General features: G+C 44.7%; 1 protein-coding gene and 2 non-coding genes across 3 annotated transcripts; all 3 read left to right on the top strand.

Annotated features, from left to right (window-relative positions):
- The first annotated feature begins 119 nt into the window (after positions 1-119).
- On the top strand, positions 120-12,149 carry EEF1B2 (eukaryotic translation elongation factor 1 beta 2). The gene is made up of 6 exons (XM_033170080.1): positions 120-279; positions 1,789-1,911; positions 9,101-9,224; positions 9,458-9,524; positions 10,186-10,311; positions 11,955-12,149. Exons 1-6 carry the CDS (start codon positions 200-202, stop codon positions 12,107-12,109), a joined length of 675 nt encoding a protein of 224 aa, XP_033025971.1. The 5' UTR covers positions 120-199; the 3' UTR covers positions 12,110-12,149.
- On the top strand, positions 9,312-9,389 carry LOC117061770. The gene has a single exon (XR_004428144.1). It is a non-coding gene; the product is annotated as a small nucleolar RNA SNORD51 (small nucleolar RNA).
- LOC117061810 lies at positions 9,798-9,930 on the top strand. Its single transcript, XR_004428152.1, has one exon. It is a non-coding gene; the product is annotated as a small nucleolar RNA SNORA41 (small nucleolar RNA).
- Positions 12,150-19,389: the final 7,240 nt, after the last annotated feature.

Here is a 19,389-nt window from a genome sequence, read left to right on the forward strand (position 1 = left end):
GCCTTGAGCGGCGGAAGGACACGTCGGCGGAAATCCGCCCCCGTGGCGGAGGGATCTGCGTGCGTGCGTATATATAAGAGCAGCAGAGGCCGAGCACCGCCCTCTTTCCCCGACGGCCTTTGTGGTGGCCGTTGTGCGCGCGCAGCCGGTCGTCGCAGGTCTCTTCCCCGCCTCCCGTTCCCGAAACTTCGGCGCCATCATGGGCTTTGGGGATCTGAAATCTGCCTCGGGGCTCCAGCTTCTCAACGCCTTCCTAGCGAGCAGGAGCTACATCGAGGGGTGAGCCGCCCCCCGAAATATACTCTATACTGTTTCCGTATCCATTTTAAGCACCAGCAGTAGGTCACGCGTTTCCCATTCATTGGCCTTCCCTTCTTCCCCGCGTTGCGGCAGGAAGAGGGCGGCGCCTTAGCAGCAGTTGGCATGAGGACTAGCAACTTGGCAAGTCTCTCTTGGAAACAACGCTGTGCTTTGCGCGCGCGCGTGTGAGAAAGGAAATGTCGATGGTCGTAGGTGTACCTCTTTTCTAACACCTTGTGTCCGGAGCCGCGTTATTCTGAGGCGTTTTATCTTGCTTTTCAGGTCAGGCTTCTCTCCCGCAGAGGCTCGCATCAGTTAAAAAGAAAATAGGGGGTCTCTGTCGTAGGCTTGCAGGCTTCAGAGCAGGGGGTGCACAAAGGAAAGGGCAGTTCTTCAAGGCCCCAAACCAGCCGCCTTTAAAAAATGAATTTATATATGAATAGCTGCTGGTTCTTGTTCCTTTAGGTGGTGCAGGGTGCAAGCTGGTCTTTACCCCCTTCCTCAAAGATAGGCAACGTGGCCTCACAATGGCCCTTGGTCCCCCTTCCATCTACTTTCCTTCTACTCTCTGGTCCCATAAATTATTCTGTTGCAGATTTGGGGCTCTGGGAGAGAACGACTTGCCTAACGAATTGATGGTTTATGGGGCATTTGAACCCGCAACCGTCTGATTTGCAATGCTCTCGCCAAGCCGTTACCACGTGCCCTTTACTAACACATTTGGCCATTATTGGGGATAGAAGCTGGGTGGTTTTGGGATGAAGCTATTCTGTTTCTGACTTGCGGGAGGGGGGGATAAAAATACAAGGGTGGGTTAGAAGAGTAAACGGGAGAAAAATACGAAAATGGGTTGGAAGAGTACATGTGAGAATATGTAAGCTTAAAGTAACTTGTTCCAAGACCACATGACAATCTTTGTGGGTGGATCATGATTATTAACATGGGGTTTGCAACCTGCCATAATGCCCAAAAGTGAGACTTTACATCATTTAAAACATACATTAGTGCTAGATATGTTGGGCTTACTTGGAAATGACTTGGGCCTTGTTTATTGCAGATTCTCTATGAGCTTTTGTTGTGGTTCTCTGGGTGGTGGAGTATTAAGACTCTTAACCCAGAAGCAATGGATATGGTTAATTAACCATTTTGTTCAAACTGGGAAAGTGGCGGTTATCAGTTCTGGAACAATCCATCATATGAAAGTTTGAAGTTGGTCTCCTATATTGCTGGAAGCTGGCTTGTTCTGAAGCTGGTCTGGTAACCATAATTTATTGGTTCAGGTGAAACAGGAAATGACAGTTAATAAGAACTTTCCTGGTTTATTTATGGCTTGCACAAAGGGGCTACATGTGTAGGCAAAACTCTTGTTCTTATCTGCTTATTTGGGAGACATCTGAGTCTCTTGCTGAGATGGATTTCACTTTATATCAGTGATGCTTTTTGTTTTGCTGAATGAAACAAGTTTTAACCCGGACATGTTTTCTGTAGGTATGTCCCATCCCAAGCAGATATTGCAGTTTTTGAAGCAGTTGGTGCGCCCCCTCCTCCTGAGCTGTTCCATGCCCTCCGCTGGTACAACCACATTAAGTCTTTCGACAAACAAAAGGCAAGGTAGGGCTCAATTTGCTGTCATTTACATGGACTTTGTATTGGGTTTGCAGTCTTTGTTCCAGACACAGGTTTGTATTCAATGTAGCATTAAGCAACAGAGCGATTTCTTCCCCTTCTCTCCTTATCACCCCCCTTTTTCTGGGGGTTCCCCCAACTCTCCAAAGCAGATTTGGAGATGGCATAAGAGGGGTGGGGAATCCCATTGTGCTAGTGTAACTATGTAAAAAGGTAACAGTACCATTAGGTCCAGATGCAGACAACTCTGTGGTTGTGCACTCATCTCGCTCTATAGGCCGAGGGAGCCAGCGTTTGTCCGCAGACAGCTTCCAGGTCATGTGGCCAGCATCAAGGAAAAAAACACCAAGAACTATGGCCAATAAAGTTTCAATAGTGGGAATAATCCCTACTCGCAAATCAATAGTAAATTATGACAAAAACTAATCCATTCAAATACATATATTCAAACAGATTACAAACTCACAGGGATATGTACCAACACAATAATCCGTGACAGTATTGGAAATGTAAATCTTTGAATAGAAGCAAGTTCGTGTTAGTCCATACTCAGGTTTGATATGAAGATCTTAGTTTCAGTCATTGAGCAGGAGTCAGAAGTCAGTTATGGATCAGAAACCAGGACAGAGCCCTGTTTCAATGTATTCACCTTCATCAGCTAAGTTTTAAGGGGTCGTATAAGTTTGAAGAAATCATACAAGTTTATCCTGTTATTTTCTACGTTTCTCAAGATACACGTCGATCTTCACACACTTAGTTATCTCTGAGAAACGTGCTTTCGAACTATGTAATGACACCCAAAACCTTTAGAACTCTTTTGTCCTGGACAGACATGTACAGCAACAGCAGTAATCAGTGATGTGGATGCAACATTTTTCTATTTCTGGAACTACATCAGGTGGAATTGTGCTATTACAAATGGTTCATCTGCACAAGCATTCTAGCTTTCCAGACAGAACTGTTCCCCTTTGCCATGCGCGCGCGCACACACACACATAATTTCAGGGGGAGAGAAGAAAGTTTCATTGTACAATGGGCTTACCACCTCGCTATTGCATCATCATCTTATTCATAAACTTTTATTTATATCCCACCCTCCACAGCCAAAGCTGGGCTCAGAGCAGCTAACATCGTACAAGTAAGACAATGATTAAAAATGAGTGATCAGTAAATTAAGATACATCCCACATTCAAACAAATTAAAATTGGACAAGTGGCAATCTTCAAGTTAAAATTGAGGGCAGTTACCAACTGTTTCCCCTGATCCTATAAGCACCTGTGAGTGGGCTGGGAACCTCCTTTGTGCTTGTTCTTATACAAGGAGAAAATGAGTCAGACTTAAACCTGACTGAAAGATTTCAGATCCCACAGGGGCCTAGTCTCTTGTGAGAGAGCGTTTCACCAGGCCGGGGGAATCTTTAGGATGTTGTTATTTGCAGACCATAAGGTCTTCCGTGGGGCATACCAGGAGAGGCGGTCCCATAGGTACAAGGGTCCTAGGCCATATAGGGTTTTAAAGGTTAAAACCACCTTAAACCTGATCCTGTAGTCCACCGGGGGCCAGTGCAGCTGGTATAGCACTGGGTGAATGTGATCCCATAAGGAGTTTCGCCACGGCATTCTGCACCCGCTGGAGTTTCTGGGTCAGTTTCAAGGGCAGCCCCACGTAGAGTGAGTTACAATAATCAAGCCTGGAGGTGACCGTCGCATGGATCACAGTGGCGAGCTTGGGGCGAGAGGGGTAAGGGACCAGTTAATTAGTAACATCAAAAATACGTACAAAGCGTGTCATAATGGCCAGTTATGTGGTTAGGTTTTTTGTTGCCTTAATGGAGCTTCTACTTGCTGTACTGTATATAGGTGGCGCTATGGTCTAAACTAGGGTTAGTCGGCCTTTTTATACCTACCTCCCGCAAATGCAACTTTCTTGACATTTCCTTACCGCCCACCAGTGCCTAATGGCAGGAGGATTCAGCTTGTGCCATAGAACCTCCTACCGCCCACCTAGAATCCTGAAACGTCTACTAGTGGGCAGTAGGGTCCAGGTTGACAACCCCTAGTCTAAACCACTGAGCCTCTTGGGCTTGCCAATCGGAAGGTCAGCGGTTCAAATCCAAGGGACGGGGTGAGCTCCCATTGCTCTGTCCCGGCTTCTGCCAACCTAGCAATTCGGAAGCACACCAGTGCAAGTACATAGATAAATAGGTACCGCTGCAGCAGGAAGGTAAACTCTGTTTCCGTGCACTTTGGCACTTGTCATGGTGTCCCGTTGTGCCGGAAGCGGTTTAGTCATGCTGGCCGTGTGACCCAGAAAAGCTGTCTGGACAAACGCCAGCTCCCTCGGCCTGAAAACAAGCTGAGTGCCGCAACCCCATAGTCGCCTTTGAGTGGACTTAACTGTCCAGGGGTCCATTACCTTGTAATTTTATATAGCACACATACACTGAGTGAAGTGCATAAATTAAAACCAGACTAATTCAGCATGATTCAAATCTGCTAAACTTCAGGGCATGAGGAATTTTCTTTATTTTAAATGTTTTTGGAAAGTCCACATCTGTAGCAATCACAGGAATGGAATGGTTAAGTCCAGTATAGTTAAGTGTCTGGATTTGCATTTCACGGGTAAGTCATAATTAATGGCTTACTGAAACATGCAGATGGTTCACCCCATGATCCTTGGCTGAGCATTATGTTTGAACCAGGAATCATGGTTTGTTTTGCTCCAGACTAGATTTGCTTGAGTGAAACAACAATCCCTGTTTTTGACATAATGCTAAGCTAGGGATAGTGGTTGGTTGGTTCGTTACTTGCACTCGGGGCAGCTATGTATGCATTACTGTAGCATGCAAGCTGAAGCAGAATCATGTAGCAGCCTAATTTATTTCTGATACTGATTGCAAAAATATTAAATGCTAAGCCACAGCTAAGCGACAATCATGCCAACTCCAAATCTCATCTATAAGAGAAAATGTGAAAGCCATTTTACCCATTTCTTTTTTAGAGAATGTTATTACTCACAAACAATGCTGCTCCTGGAAACAGGTCTTCGCTACAGTGACTTTTCTCTGTTCCCGCCATTTGTTCTTCAGTCCCTTTTTTAAAAAGCTTTTTAACATTGAGAAGTCAGGGCTGCCAGACAACTTTTGCTGTTGTTTAGTCGTGTCCAACACTTCGTGACCCAATGGACCAGAGCACGCCAGGCCCTCCTGTCTTCCACTGCCTCCTGCAGTTTGGTCAAACTCATGTTGGTAGCTTCGAGAACACTGTTCAGCCATCTCGTCCTCTGTCGTCCCCTTCTCCTTGTGCCCTCCATCTTTCCCAACATCAGTGTCTCTTCCACGGAGTCTTCTCTTCTCATGAGGTGGCCAAAGTATTGGAGCCTCAACTTTTGAATCTGTCCTTCCAATGAGCACTCAGGGCTGATTTCCTTCAGAGTGGATAGGTTTGATCTTCTTGCTGTCCATGGGACTTTCAAGAGTCTCCTCCAGCACCACAATTCAAAAACATCAATTCTCTGGCGGTCAGCCTTCTTTGTGGTCCAGCTCTTACTTTCATACATCACTACTGGGAAACCCATAGCTTTAACTATACGGATCTTTGTTGACAAGGTAATGTCTGCTTTTTGAGATACTGTCTAGGTTTATCATCGCTTTTCTCCCAAGAAGCAGGCGTCTTGATTTCGGGACTACTGTCACTATCTGCCTTGATCATGGAGCCCAAGAAGGTAAAATATGTCACTGCCTCCATTTCTTCCCCTTCTGTTCGCCAAGAGGTGATGGGGACCAGTGGCCGTGATTTTAGTTTTTTTTTGATGTTGAGCTTCAGACCATATTTTGTGCTCTCATCTTTCACCCTCATCAAGAGTTTCTTTAATTCCTCCTCACTTTCTGCCATAAAAGTTGTGTCACCTGCATATCTGAGGTGGTTGGAATTTCTTCCGGCAATCTTAATACCGACTTGGGATTCATCACTTGTTCCATATCCAGTTCTAACTGTTGCTTCTTGTCTCATATAGAGATTTTTCTCAGGAGACAGATATGGTGGTCAGACACTCCCATTTCTTTAAGAACCCTCCATAGTTTGCTATGGTCCATGCAGTCAAAGGCTTTTGCATAGTAAATGAAGCAAAATTCTGGAACTCTCTAGCTTTCTCCATAATCCAGCGCATATTTGCAATTTGGTCTCTAGTCCCTCTGCCCCTTCGAAATCCAGCTTGCACTTCTGGGAGTTCTCAGTCCACATACTGCTTTAGCCTGCCTTGTGGAATTTTATGCATAACCTTGGTAGCGTGTAAAATGAGCACAATTGTGCGAGAGTTGGAGCAATCTTTGGCACTACCGTTTTTGGAGATTGGGATGTAGGCTGATCTTCTCCAATCCTCTGGCCACTCCTGAGTTTTCCAGACTTGCTGGCATATTGAGTATAGCCCCTTAACAGCATCATCTTTTAAGATTTTAAATAGTTAGCTGGAATGTCATCACTTCCACTGGCCTTCCACTTCCACAGTGCTTTCTAAGGCCCATTTGACTTCACTCTCCAGGATTTCAGGCTCACGGTCAACAGCCATACAATCCTGGGTGTCTGGGACATCCGTATCTTTTTGGAATAATTCCTCTGTGTATTCTTCCCACCTCTTCTTGATGTCTTCTGCTTCTGTTGGTCCTTACCACTTTTGTCCTTCATCATATCCATCTTTACACAAAATGTTCCTTTCATATTTTCAATTTTCTTGAACAGATCTCTGGTTGGAGAAGTAACCGGCAATCCACTCCAGTATCCCTGCCAAGAAAGCTCAATGGACAATATCAACAGGCATATAAAAGTCATGACGCTGGAAGATGAGCCCCTCAGATCAGAAGGCATCCAACAGGCTACTGAGGAAGAGTGGAGGACAAGTACAAGTAGATTCAGAGCTGATGAAGCGGGTGGGCCAAAGCCGAAAGGACACTCAGTTGCGAATGTGCCTGGAAGTGAAAGGAAAGGCCAACACTTAAAAGGAGAATATTGCATAGGAACTTGGAATGTAAGATCCATGAACTATGGTAAGCTGGATGTGGTCAAACGTGAGATGGCAAGAATAAATATTGACATCTTGGGCATCAGTGAACTAAAATGGACCGGAGTAGGCGAATTCATTTCGGATGACCATCATATCTACTACTGTGGGCAAGAATCCCATAAAATAAATGGAGTGGCCCTCATAGTCAACCAAAGAGTGGCGAAAACTGTACTTGGATACAATCTCAAAAATGATAGAATGATCTCAATACGAATCCAAGGCAAACCTTTGAACACCACAGTAATACAAGTTTATGCACCAGCTACTGATGCTGAAGAAACTGAAATTGACCAATTCTATGAAGACTTAAAGCGCCTTCTAAAACTGACACCAAAGAAGGATGTTCTTTTCATTATAGGGGATTGGAATGCTAGAATAGGGAATCAAGAGATTAAAGGAACAACTGGCAAGTTCGGCTATGGAGTTCAAGATGAAGCAGGGCAAAGGCTAATAAAGTTCTGTCAAAAGAACAAGCTGGTCGTCGCAAACACTCTTTTCCAACAACACAAGAGACGACTCTACACATGGACATCACCAGATGGGCAACATCGAAATCAGATTGATTATATTCTCTGCAGCCAAAGATGGAGAAGCTCTATACAGTCAGCAAAAACAAGACCTGGAGCTGACTGTGGTTCAGATCATAAGCTTCTTATATCAAAATTCAAGCTTAAACTGGAAACAGGGAAAACCACTGGGCCACTCAGATACAATCTAAATCAAATCCCTTATGAATACACAGTGGAAGATTCAGATTTGGTGGACAGAGTGCCTGAAGAACTATGGGTGGAGGCTCGTAACATACAGGAGGCAGCAACGAAAACCATCCCAATGAAAAGGAAATTCAAGATAGCAAAGTGGCTGTCCAACAAGACTTTACAAATAGCGGGGGAGAGAAGGCAAGCAAAATGCGAGGGAGATAGTGAAAGATACAGGAAATTGAATGCAGATTTCCAAAGAATAGCAAGGAGAGACAAGAGGGCCTTCTTAAACGAGCAGTGCAAAAAAGACAAATTTGAAAACGCATTGATTATATACTTGTATGAATGCAGACTATTCCTTGTAAAGTAAAGATTAATCGAGGACGATATGAAATTGCTGTGACTCTTGCTCCTCAGAAATAAGTTGGTGCATATAGAATAAACCCGTGAAATTGAGTGTTGTGTACCGCATTCAAAATTTTCAGGCACCAGGTGGAGCTCTTCCAATGCTTTTCAAAAGGTTTTATTCCCTTTTCCCCTCCCTTCCCACGAATTAAAAACACATCTGGCTAGCACTGCATGAGATTATGGCTGTTTTAAGAGAACTCCAGGCTTGTGACAAAACACTTAATCATACTCAGTGGCTGGGCTTAATGAACTGACAGGCAGCAGTGAGGTGGAGGGCAACTCAGGTTGGCCATTTATGCAGAGTCACGCTTAGAACTGTGACTTTTGCACGGTGATCCCTTGGCTGCAAACGCGCAAGCAGTTACCAAATCCAGTTTCAGACCAAAGATTTATGATGGTTGGGAGAGAATATGGGGGGGGCACAAAAATAGCAGAAGGAAATATATCACGGTTAGACAACTTGCTTAGGTCTGGCCCTTCCCATGTGGCAGACTGATGTGGAGGAATGGACTGTACCACTTTAGGCTGCAGGTGGGGGGGTATCATCTTCATTATTCCCCTGCTAAGAACTCCCTGGAATTTGACGTGGAACGTAGCAGGGACAGGGCTGAATTGGAATCTTTCTGCTCTAACAAAGATTTGTTTGCAGCGAGTCTTTTCAAAAATGAGAGAGCACATGCGCTTCGTTATAATATAATAAAAGAGCACATTTGGGCAAAAAAGATTGCATTTCATTCTACCACCTTATTCGAACCTCATTCTGTGGCAGGCATAAACCCAATCTCCGATGCTTGCATGTGAGATATAGTGACTAGCTGTTGGGTAGCAGGTACTTTTCCAACTGGCATCTGGTATCTTGCCTTTGAAATGTCTCGATGGTTAAGTGGTGGCTGGTTTGTTAATTGGTTGCCAAAACTAGGGCACACTTTTGCAATTTAATTCTGGGTCATATGTAGTTAGTAGAAGGGCACCATATAAGTTGTGTCTGTGGTTGTTTTTTTCCTAGTCTGCCTGGAGTGAAGAAGGCATTGGGAAAATATGGCCCTTCAGATGTTGAGGACTCCACAGGCACAGGCGGAGACAGCAAAGATGACGACGACATTGATCTCTTTGGTTCTGATGAAGAGGAGGTATCCAGAATATTTTTTTCTTTCAATTTCCAGTTGCAGAGAGGTCTCATGATGAGCCCACGTGCATTTAAACAAATAAACAAACCCCGGGCAACATGATGAACGAAACCAAATCACCATCTTTCGGCTGAAAACGTGATGATTTGTTTTACCTGACATACCCAGTTATACTTGATCACTGTTTGGGAACAGTTCCTTTCTTTTGCCCAACACAATCTCTTTTCTTTTCATAGGAAAGTGAAGAAGCAAAAAGACTAAGGGAGGAGCGGCTTGCTCAGTATGAATCAAAGAAATCCAAAAGTACGTTACCCAACTCCTTCACCTTTGAATTTATGCACTTTGAATTGCTTTTTAGATTAAGGTTATTGTGAATTAAAACCGGCATAAATAAGTGACAGCAGAACTTTCTATTTCCAAAGCGTCCTAATAAGTTTTGAGTTAAAATTCCTAGTTTTGACCAATGTTTTTTTTCCAGGCTGTGGAATAGAAGCCATAGGAAACCAATTGACAAGCAAATCCTGCGCTGTGTTGCTGAAGGGAAAATTCGGACTCCTAATTGTAACCAGTACAGGACCCCACAGCTACTGGCCTGAAACTGCTCTGTACTGTAGCAGTTGCAGTATTCCAACTGTGGGAGATTAGCAGTTACACTATGCAATGCTCCTTTCTCCCCCCAGGGAAGAGAATTTCAGTGTAACAGACAGGACTGTGCCTTCCACACTTCATATTCTTGTAATAGCCTAGTCGGATAGAGAAATCAAGGTTCCGTTTAGCAGCACTTAACGTTTCTGTAATGCATTACGCTGCTGTGTCGTGGAATCATGATCATATATTTTTTTGATGCTTTTCTCAACCGGTATAGCTTAAACTTGCTACTAGGTGCATTTGTAAGAGAATTCCTGGTTTCAATCGGAACAGTCTGCTCTGCTGCTTTTCCTGACCTATCCTTTGGTTTCTCTAGAGCCAGCACTCATTGCCAAGTCATCCCTCTTGTTGGATGTGAAGCCTTGGGATGACGAGACGGACATGGGCAAATTAGAAGAGTGCGTCAGAAGTATTCAGGCGGATGGCCTTGTTTGGGGATCTTGTAAGTAACTGGCCGACGATAGGAGGCTCATAGCTGTCTGGCAGAGCACACAGTTTGTATGTATAGCGTCTCGCTCAATTCAGATGGCTCTTGAATTGTCGTCCCGAGGACTTGATGGCGCCACTTGCTTCATTTCCCAGGGCAGTGGAGCCTTGCAAGTAAGAAGATATGGAGTGCTGCAGCTGCACACTGCCTCCCGGTAGTTCTCTGATTCGAGAGAATAATTTTTATTTGTTAAAAATTGATAAGATTTTCCAATTTAAAAAAACCCCAAAACAATACATGGTTAAACTCTCCATACTCCCCCCTCTCCCACCGAAGGGAGCAACAAATACAACCCCCCCCCCTCACAGAGGTAACAAAAATCATTTCACATTTAACCTCATATTTTCCAAATCATAACTTAAACCTGACCATCTTCCTGGGTCAGTTAATTACATTCCCATCATTACTTCCTAAGGTGACTTCCTCATTCCCTCCCTTACTGATTTCCAAATTATCACATAATTCCAGTTTTATTCAATCTTTAAATCTAATTTAAAATCCATCATTTTTTTAATTAAAATTTTAGCGTTCCATCAGAGCTGTTGAATAGATCATGGGGTCCAGAATGGCTTGCGTGGTGAACTCCACAATCAAACTCCATTTGTGCATTTGACGGGCAGGGGGTTGCATCTAAATATTTGCCCCCTTGGAGGAAGGTTGGGGGAAAGGAAGGGCAAGAAACCACCTCCACTAGCAGAGGCGTAGCACTGCCAGGGTGTTGCTTGTATACAGCAGGCACCGAGTACATGTGTGCAAAGCCATGCTGCTAATGCACAGCCCTTTGAAACAGCAGGGCTAGCAAGGTTTTTGCCCTTTGCAGAAAAGTCTAGCAAAACCTGGTGAACTGGATGAACTCTGAACCCCCACAAACACCCCATCCTCATTTTCTTTGTGATGTATTCAACAGTTAAAGAAGTGAAGGTTTTGTTTTTTAGTTTATCTGTGGCCAGGGAAGTCCAGCCAGATAGGCAGGGTATAAATCAAATTATTCATTATTATTATTGTCTTTGAGGGAATGTGTCTCTCTTCCCCACTGTCGGTTTAGAAGAATGGGCTCCTCTAATCTGTTCCCTTTTATGGCCAGGGGTATGTAGCTTCCACTTTGAGGGCCTAATCCTGCCCCTCCCCCCCCAAAAAAAAAATCCCACCAATTTTGGCAGCAACTAGGGCAAGCAGATGCCAGCACCCTGATGGGGATGCAAATTGCCCCTCCCCCCCTTTATCAGATTGACCATTTGATGAGAGTTTGGGGTGGCAGAACCCACTTCTGGTCACATCCATTGCAGGGTGGGACCTCCACAGGGTTGACCCAAGGGTGAATGTGGTCCTTGAGCCCAAAGTTAGATGCCCCTTAAAAGTCTCATTTTTTCCTTTTGCATTCTACTGAGGGGGAATGTAAATGTGCTCACAGCTTGCTTTGTGTATTAGCTGTTGCAGAGAGGTCAGGTTTAGGCCGCTGGCTATACTTTCTCCCTATCAGAAGCCCCGGCACCGGCCAAGATTATGGTGGGGCAAAATCCTTGTCCATAACCCCGAGTTTGCGTAGATAGAAAAGAGGTGGAACGTCGCTTCTTACAGCTCTTTCAATTGCTTTCTAGCCAAGCTGGTTCCAGTTGGTTATGGAATCAAGAAACTTCAGATTCAGTGTGTAGTTGAAGACGATAAAGTTGGAACCGATATGCTGGAAGAGAGGATCACTGCGTTTGAGGATTACGTTCAGTCCATGGATGTGGCTGCTTTCAACAAAATCTAAACCCCAATAGCACCAGGAATAAAACATTTGCAACACTCAAGGTTTTTTTGTGTGTGTGTTGTTATGTCCCAATTCATAACATGGACCCCTTTTCATCCCGAAGGCAGTCATTGCAAGTGAAGGTTTATAGGTTAACAGAATCAATTACACTTGCTTCAGGAAGGGAAGGCGGGGTTCAAGGAAAGGGCTTCTCTTGGGCAGGGTCTGTAACTCACTGGCAGCGCACATGCTGTGCGTGCAAAGCATTCTAGGTTCAGTCCTCTGGCATCTCCAGGTAGGTCGGGGAAAGAAACCCAGAGAGCTGCTGCTGCCAGTCAGTGTAGACAATACTAAGCTAGGTGGAGAAAAGGGCCTGATTTGGTATACCACGGCTTCCTCTTGTTCCCAGTGCTTAGAGAGGAAAGTGAACTCCGCTGTGCTAGGACAAGATACAAACTTGAGGGACGTGGGTAGCACTGTGGTCTAAACCACTGAGCTGGCATGGGAGTAGCAGATGTTCATAGCCCCAAGCCAACCTTTTGTGGTCAAGGGCGATGGGAGCTGTAGCCCCAACATCACCTAAAGAGCCATAGGACCTGCATCATGGGTCTCTCGAGGGTCATTGGACAGCTGAATCTACATTTTAAATAGATATACTGTGCATACTGCTGCTCTTCGATTGATGGATAATTGTAGCAGTGGGGGGGGGGTGTCATAAATGTGCCTTGCTGAACCAGAAATCTGCCCTAGAAATTGTTTCTTCCCAGCATATAGCTTGAGTTGAGAAAAGCTGTCTCTGGGATTTTGACAGTTGTTTCGAAAGCAGACCGATCAATCGGCAGTAAATCTCCATAATGCTGTAATTCAGGTTTTGTGGAGTAATGGTTTGGGCTTGACAAAATCTGTAGCCTTCCTGTTCTGTGAAGATAACTTGGAAGCCCTAGGATGGGGACAATAGGATTTGTCCATTTGACTTGAGGTGCTAAATGTTGGATCCTGGACATACTGAATTCACAGTGGCTGGCTTGTTTTAGCAAAAATATCTCCAATCTCCATGTGCCTACTCTGGGATGGTTTTGTTTGAAAGCAAGAAGGCACTGCAATCTTGCAGGTGATGTCATGTTTTGATTGATGAATGAGCCTGCCATATCGCAGTCGATGCAAATTAGCAAAACTTTCGTGTGCATAACCTTTTGCTTCCTAGCCTTGAGCTGTTGAGAAATGGTAAGTGCTTTGTCATGGCTCATTAGCATGGTTATATCCACTGCACACTTCCATCTTTTGCTTTTGTGGCAGTAAGTTAGGCACAGTTGTGTTTCCTGTCTCAACTACTTGTGAGAGTGAACACAACGATTTCCATCAAGGAAATTGGGTTCAAATGTTTTGCCAGCTGGGCCATTACATTCCTTGGGGGACCTTAGAGTACGCCTTCCAAACGTTGGATCCAAGTTCTACATGGCTGATGGTCAGAGATGATGGGATTTGTAGTCCTTTTCAGTGCTTCCTTAGTGTAAACAATGAGAGGAAGACGAGAGAGAGAGAGAGAGAGACTAGCACATTGGGAGAAGCCAAGGAGATTCTAGCCCTCTGTTGTATTGGCTTTCTCTTTCTATTCTGTTTTAAATGCATGGGAGCAGTTGAAATGTAATACCCTATTTATAGTTTGCAGATGACACCAAATTGGGAGGGGTGGCTAATACCCCAGAGGACAGGATCACACTTCAAAATGACCTTAACAGATTAGAGAACTGGGCCAGAGCAAACAAGATGAATTTTAACAGGGAGAAATGTAAAGTACTACACTTGGGCAAAAAAAATGAAAGGCACAAATACAGGATGGGTGACACCTGGCTTGAGAGCAGTACATGTGAAAAGGATCTAGGAGTCTTGGTAGACCATAAACTTGACATGAGTCAACAGTGTGATGCAGCAGCTAAAACCAATGCAATTTTGGGCTGCATCAATAGGAGTATAGCGTCTAGATCAAGGGAAGTAATGGTACCACTATATTCTGCTCTGGTCAGACCTCACCTGGAATACTGTGTCCAGTTCTGGGCACCACAGTTCAAGAAGGATACTGGCAAGCTGGAATGTGTCCAGAAGAGGGCAACCAAAATGGTCAAAGGCCTGGAAACGATGCCTTATGAGGAACGGCTTAGGGAGCTGGGTATGTTTAGCCTGGAGAAGAGAAGGTTAAGGGGTGACATGATAGCCATGTTCAAATATATTAAAGGATGTCATAGAGGAGGGAGAAAGGTTTTCTGCTGCTCCAGAGAAGCGGACACAGAGCAATGGATTCAAACTACAAGGAAGAAAATTCCACCTAGAACTTCCTGACAGTAAGAGCTGTTCGACAGTGGAATTTGCTGCCAAGGAGTGTGGTGGAGTCTCCTCCTTTGGAGGTCTTTAAGTGGAGGCTTGACAGCCATCTGTCAGGAATGCTTTGATGCTGTTCCCTGCTTGGCAGGGGGTTGGACTGGATGGCCCTTGTGGTCTCTTCCAACTCTTATGATTCTAGTTTGGATTGGTGTGTAGTCCATGTTTCCCCGCCTTACTCTGTCCTAACAATTGTACATTTACAATATTGTATCCGGGAGAAGTGTGAATTGACCTAAAAGTATGAAACTGGATGACGAAACAGTACTCCATTCTAAAACTGCCCACCTGAGATTCCTGGCAACTTGGTATTCACAGACGTAGTACCTCTGACAGTAGAGGTAGAATGTAGCTTATTGCCCTGAATATAATGTCTGCACTTAACCTGAGGGAAACCGAGCTATGGAACTCCTTGCCACAAGGGAAACCACTGCATCAGTTCCCAAAGGTTATGGATTAGATCTCGGTGGAAAATGGTGCCAGTAACTGCCAAATCCTCCTTCCACCTGCCACCATTCTGTGATGAGCTCTGCCTCCGCTCCAACGTGTTTCTGACCGATTTCAGCCATCTCTAGTGGACCTCACAGGGTAGAACGTTCTGGGGCGATGCATTAAAACAAGGTGACTTGCCATGTGTCAAAATTGTTTTCATTACCCACCATACTTGTCCAACCTAACCATCCCAAAATTTAGGTGGGCCTTTACACTGGCCAGACTAAATATGTTACCCTCGGCTGTTCTTGAAGGTAGATACCAAAAAATTCCAATCGAGATCCGGCTATGACCCTGTGGATCCGGCTATGTAGAGACTGTGTCGCACGTACTCTTGTCCTGCCCCCTATATAAAGACCTGAGGGATGAGACCATCACGCCGCTCCTATCTGCCATCCCGGGCCGCTCTTGTGAAGCCAAATTGTTTTCACTTCTAGCCGACCAGAACAGCTCGATGGCAGAGAAGGTTGCCAGATTTATCGAGAGAGCAATGAGATTGAGAGCTGCTATCTGGACGACAACAGTTTAGTCATCCGGATTCCCAGCATAGGATTTTATTATTATTATTTTACTATTTATGCTAAGTTCCAAGAAGCTATTACCTTGAGTTTTAATAGGTTATAAGGTTTTATTGGTAACCATATTTGTTGTATTTTTGATTCTTTCCAGTAGCACCTTAGAGACCAACTGAGTTTGTTCTTGGTATGAGCTTTCGTGTGCATGCACACTTCTTCAGATACACGAAAGCTCATACCAAGAACAAACTCAGTTGGTCTCTAAGGTGCTACTGGAAAGAATTTTCTATTTTGTTTCGACTATGGCAGACTAGCACGGCTACCCACCTCTAACTGTTGTATTTTTGTTGGTGTTTGTCTTTTAGATGCCATGGCCAGTCGGCTACGCAAATAAAGTTTGAATTGGATTGTTTGCATTGCTTGCATATTGCTGCAAAACTTGGCGTTTCTTTTTGTTCAAAGTCCCAGTAAGTAGTGAAAATGCCCTTCTGAGAAAGGTGCTGAGTCGAGGCATGTGAAGGAGGCAGGTGCAAGGTGTCTGCTTCAGCAGTTCTCTTTTTCAAGCACCGGTAAACAGTTTCTCAAACCCCAACGGGGGGGGGGGGAGGAAAAGACGTATTCCAGCAATTTGCTAAAGCAACTGCCCTGTTGCATAAGCTTCGTGGAAAAGCATACGAAACAAATAGCATTTTAATGAATGTGGCTTTGCAGGAAACAAATACTTGTTTGAAGGGAGTGCTGCTCAACTCAATGGATCTTACTTTGCAGTAGAAATGCATACGATTACACTGGGGGGAAATGCTTTCATAATCTTCCTCTTTTTTTTAATTAACTTTATTGCATCAATACAGAAGAAAAAGAAAAAAAACCATTAAAATAGAAACATTAAAGAAAAATAAAATTTGAAAGTAACAGATTGAATTCTTCCTTAGGTAAAACCTCAAGATACATACAAATAATACAATCCAATATACCTAAATTAAAAATAATACAAAACCCACATAACATCCAATTCAATATTCATATATATCAATTTCTATTAACCTTTAGCAATACTTCTTTCTTCCGTTCTTCTGTCCATTCTTATCTATTTCTTTTCTATATTATCTCCTCCCTCATGGCTTCCACTTGTCATCATCCCAGGAAATCGATCTATCTCTTCTTTTTTTACTACTCTGATACTCTTTATAATCTCTCTATTCTATTTCCTTCTATCTATCCTTTTTAACTTTTGTTCACAATGCAGAGTGTCTAGAAATGGAGCCAGCATTTCACAGTGGGGCATTGCTTTTTCAGGTATTCTCCAAATTTTCCCCAGTCTTGTTTGAATTTTTGATCACTACTTCCTCTAATTTTATCAGTTAATTTACCCAGATCACTCTTCCTTTTGACATCAGTGGCTTCTATTAACCTCACAGAAATGAACAAAACGTGAAAATGAGTATCATTCACAGGGCCTTGTTCAGGACACTGGTACCACCAAGTGACGGCCTGTAACAGGGATTGGGTGAGCCCATGGTCCTCCAGCTGTTGCACTTCATGTGGGGTAAAAGATTCCTGCATTGCACAGGGTTGGACTAGATGATCCTCGTGGTCCCTTTCAATTCTAGGATCTATAAACTCCCATCAGCCTTGACTCTTGGGAGATGCAGTTCAGAAACTCCTTAAGGCAAATGGGAGGGGGTGACCAACAACATCCAAGGGGGGGGGTGGCACAGGATAGCCACCCCTACAGAAGAATAAGATCATCCAAAGTGGCAGGCGGCCTGGGCGTCTGAGGTCCCACACAGCTTTCAAGGAACGTGCCCTGGAACCACCATGCAATAGGGTGTTTGTGTGCATTTGAGGAGTGCCTTCGATAATGCATGCCTCCATCTTCAGATACTGCATAACCTTGCCTAGGAATTTACTAGCAACATATTCTGTGATCTATTAGGCCAGGCATGTCCAACCAGTAGATTGTGATCTACAGGTAGATCCCCGGCTGATCCTGGTAGATCACGGGACCCTTATCAATTGTGGGATTAAATAAAGTTTATCAAAAGTTAACAAATAAAAGCTACAGGTAGGTAGCCGTGTTGGTCTGCCCTAGTCAAAACAAAACAAAATAATAAAATTCCTTCCAGTAGCACCTTAGAGACCAACTAAGTTTGTTCTTGGTATGAGCTTTCGTGTGCATGCACACTTCTTGGGATGAGATTTGAACTCTGGGCAATCCTACCCCCAAAAAAACTCAACAACTCTGGGAAATCCACCCACCCCACGCATGCCCCTCCTCCCTCCAATGACAATGGGTAGATCACTGCCAGTTTTTTTTTATATATTGGGAGTAGATCCCAGTCTCTTGGGAGTTGGACGTGCCTGTATTAGGCAAACCTTCACGGAGGCCAGGCAAGTTCCCAAAACAGCTTTGCAAACACTCCACAGTAACTTTGGCATGCATTTTGTTTTCTGCAAAGCCAGTTGCTCAGACACGAGCGCCAGCTGTTCTGCAGCCATTTGCAGCCCACACACACTTGCAGAAACAAATCACGTATATTTCACTAAAGTACTTTTCCACGGGACATAAATTTTTCTGGCGTTATTTCTCCCGTAAGGAGAAATGAGTGAGGAACTGGTGAGCGAAGAAGGACAAACTGAACGTGACAAACCCAGGCAGGTGTGTTTGAACACAGGACTGCCCATGGAAAGAAATCTTACAGCAAAAGCTGCAATCTATTTCACAGGCACAAAGCAAGAGCTTAGAGGCAACTTGAAGCAGCTGCACAGCACACGGCAACATGCAACACACGAGGGAATTCCATTTAGAATACATTTTTGAAACCCATTTTACAGATGGGAAACAACCGAGAGCTAGAAACTCTGATCAAGAGAACAGATCGCAAAATCTAGGACAATTACCGTATTTTTCGCTACATAAGATGCACTTTTTTCCTTCTAAAAAGTAGGGGAACATGTCTGCATCTTACGAAGCGAATGCTGCATGGAGGAGGAACGGGCAGGAGCCATGGCTCCCATTCGTCCCTCCTCCACAGCTCGCTTTGGGGCAAGAAAAGCTTGCTTTACCGCTCTGCCGTCAGCCTCCCCTTTCCCCCAAAGCCCTGGGAAGGTTTGGGAGCGGCGGGCAGGCTGTGTGAAGTTTCCTCACACTCCCGGGCCACTCTCTTTGAGGGGGGGGGGAGAAAAAAAGGTGGTGAGAAGAAAAGCCTCCCAAGCCTCCGCGGGAGGAGAGTGATCCCTGCAGAGGCTTAGGATGGAAGCTGCTCCCCGCCAACCATATGGCTGGTGGGCTTGTAGCTTCCCTGCCAAGCCTCTATGGCATGGGCGTACCCAGGGGGGGGCAGGGGGGCAGCTGCACCCCCCCCCAGAAGCAAAAAAAATTAAATGGTTATCAGCAGCCTAAAAGGGAAAAAAGCTCGACTGGTCTTTTTCCCCCTCCCAAAATCTCAATAACAATTGAGCTCTTCCGCTCTTGCCGAGGAACAGCTGGCCACTGTGTGTGTGTGTGTGTTGCGCTGGCTGTTTCCCCCTCCCTCATGCCGACAAATAGCTGGCGTGCCTATCAGAGACCGGATCCTAGCCTGCACCCTGCTTGGTCAAATGGGGATGCAGGCTGAGACTTGGGCAGTGTCAGGGGGCGAATTCATCGTTGCCGGGATTCATCGTTGCAAGGGAGCTTGGCAACCTGAGTTCCCTTGCGTGGTGAGTAGTTCCTTTGCAAGGACTGAGGATCCTGGGAAAGTGAGTTTTTCAGCCATCTGGGGCTTTCTGTTTTTTTGGGGGGGAGTTTTTCTGTTTTTTGAAGCTGTTTTTGTTTTTGAACCTGAACGACCATGGCTTGCCCCTCCCTAGTTTTGATCCTGGGTACGCCCCTGCCCTACGGGGATTGCTCTCCTCCGGAGGAGGCTGTGATTAAGA

Source organism: Lacerta agilis, chromosome 1 (genome assembly GCF_009819535.1).
Source record: "Lacerta agilis isolate rLacAgi1 chromosome 1, rLacAgi1.pri, whole genome shotgun sequence".
Lineage (NCBI taxonomy): Eukaryota > Metazoa > Chordata > Lepidosauria > Squamata > Lacertidae > Lacerta > Lacerta agilis.

Bases quoted from the DNA above. Each gene is read 5' to 3' on its own strand.
- EEF1B2 (XM_033170080.1), top strand. From the start codon at position 200: ATGGGCTTTGGGGATCTGAAATCTGCCTCGGGGCTCCAGCTTCTCAAC. The intron at 9,225-9,457 runs GTATCCAGAATA...TTCTTTTCATAG, and splicing joins TTGGTTCTGATGAAGAGGAG to GAAAGTGAAGAAGCAAAAAG. The intron at 10,312-11,954 runs GTAAGTAACTGG...ATTGCTTTCTAG, and splicing joins TGGCCTTGTTTGGGGATCTT to CCAAGCTGGTTCCAGTTGGT.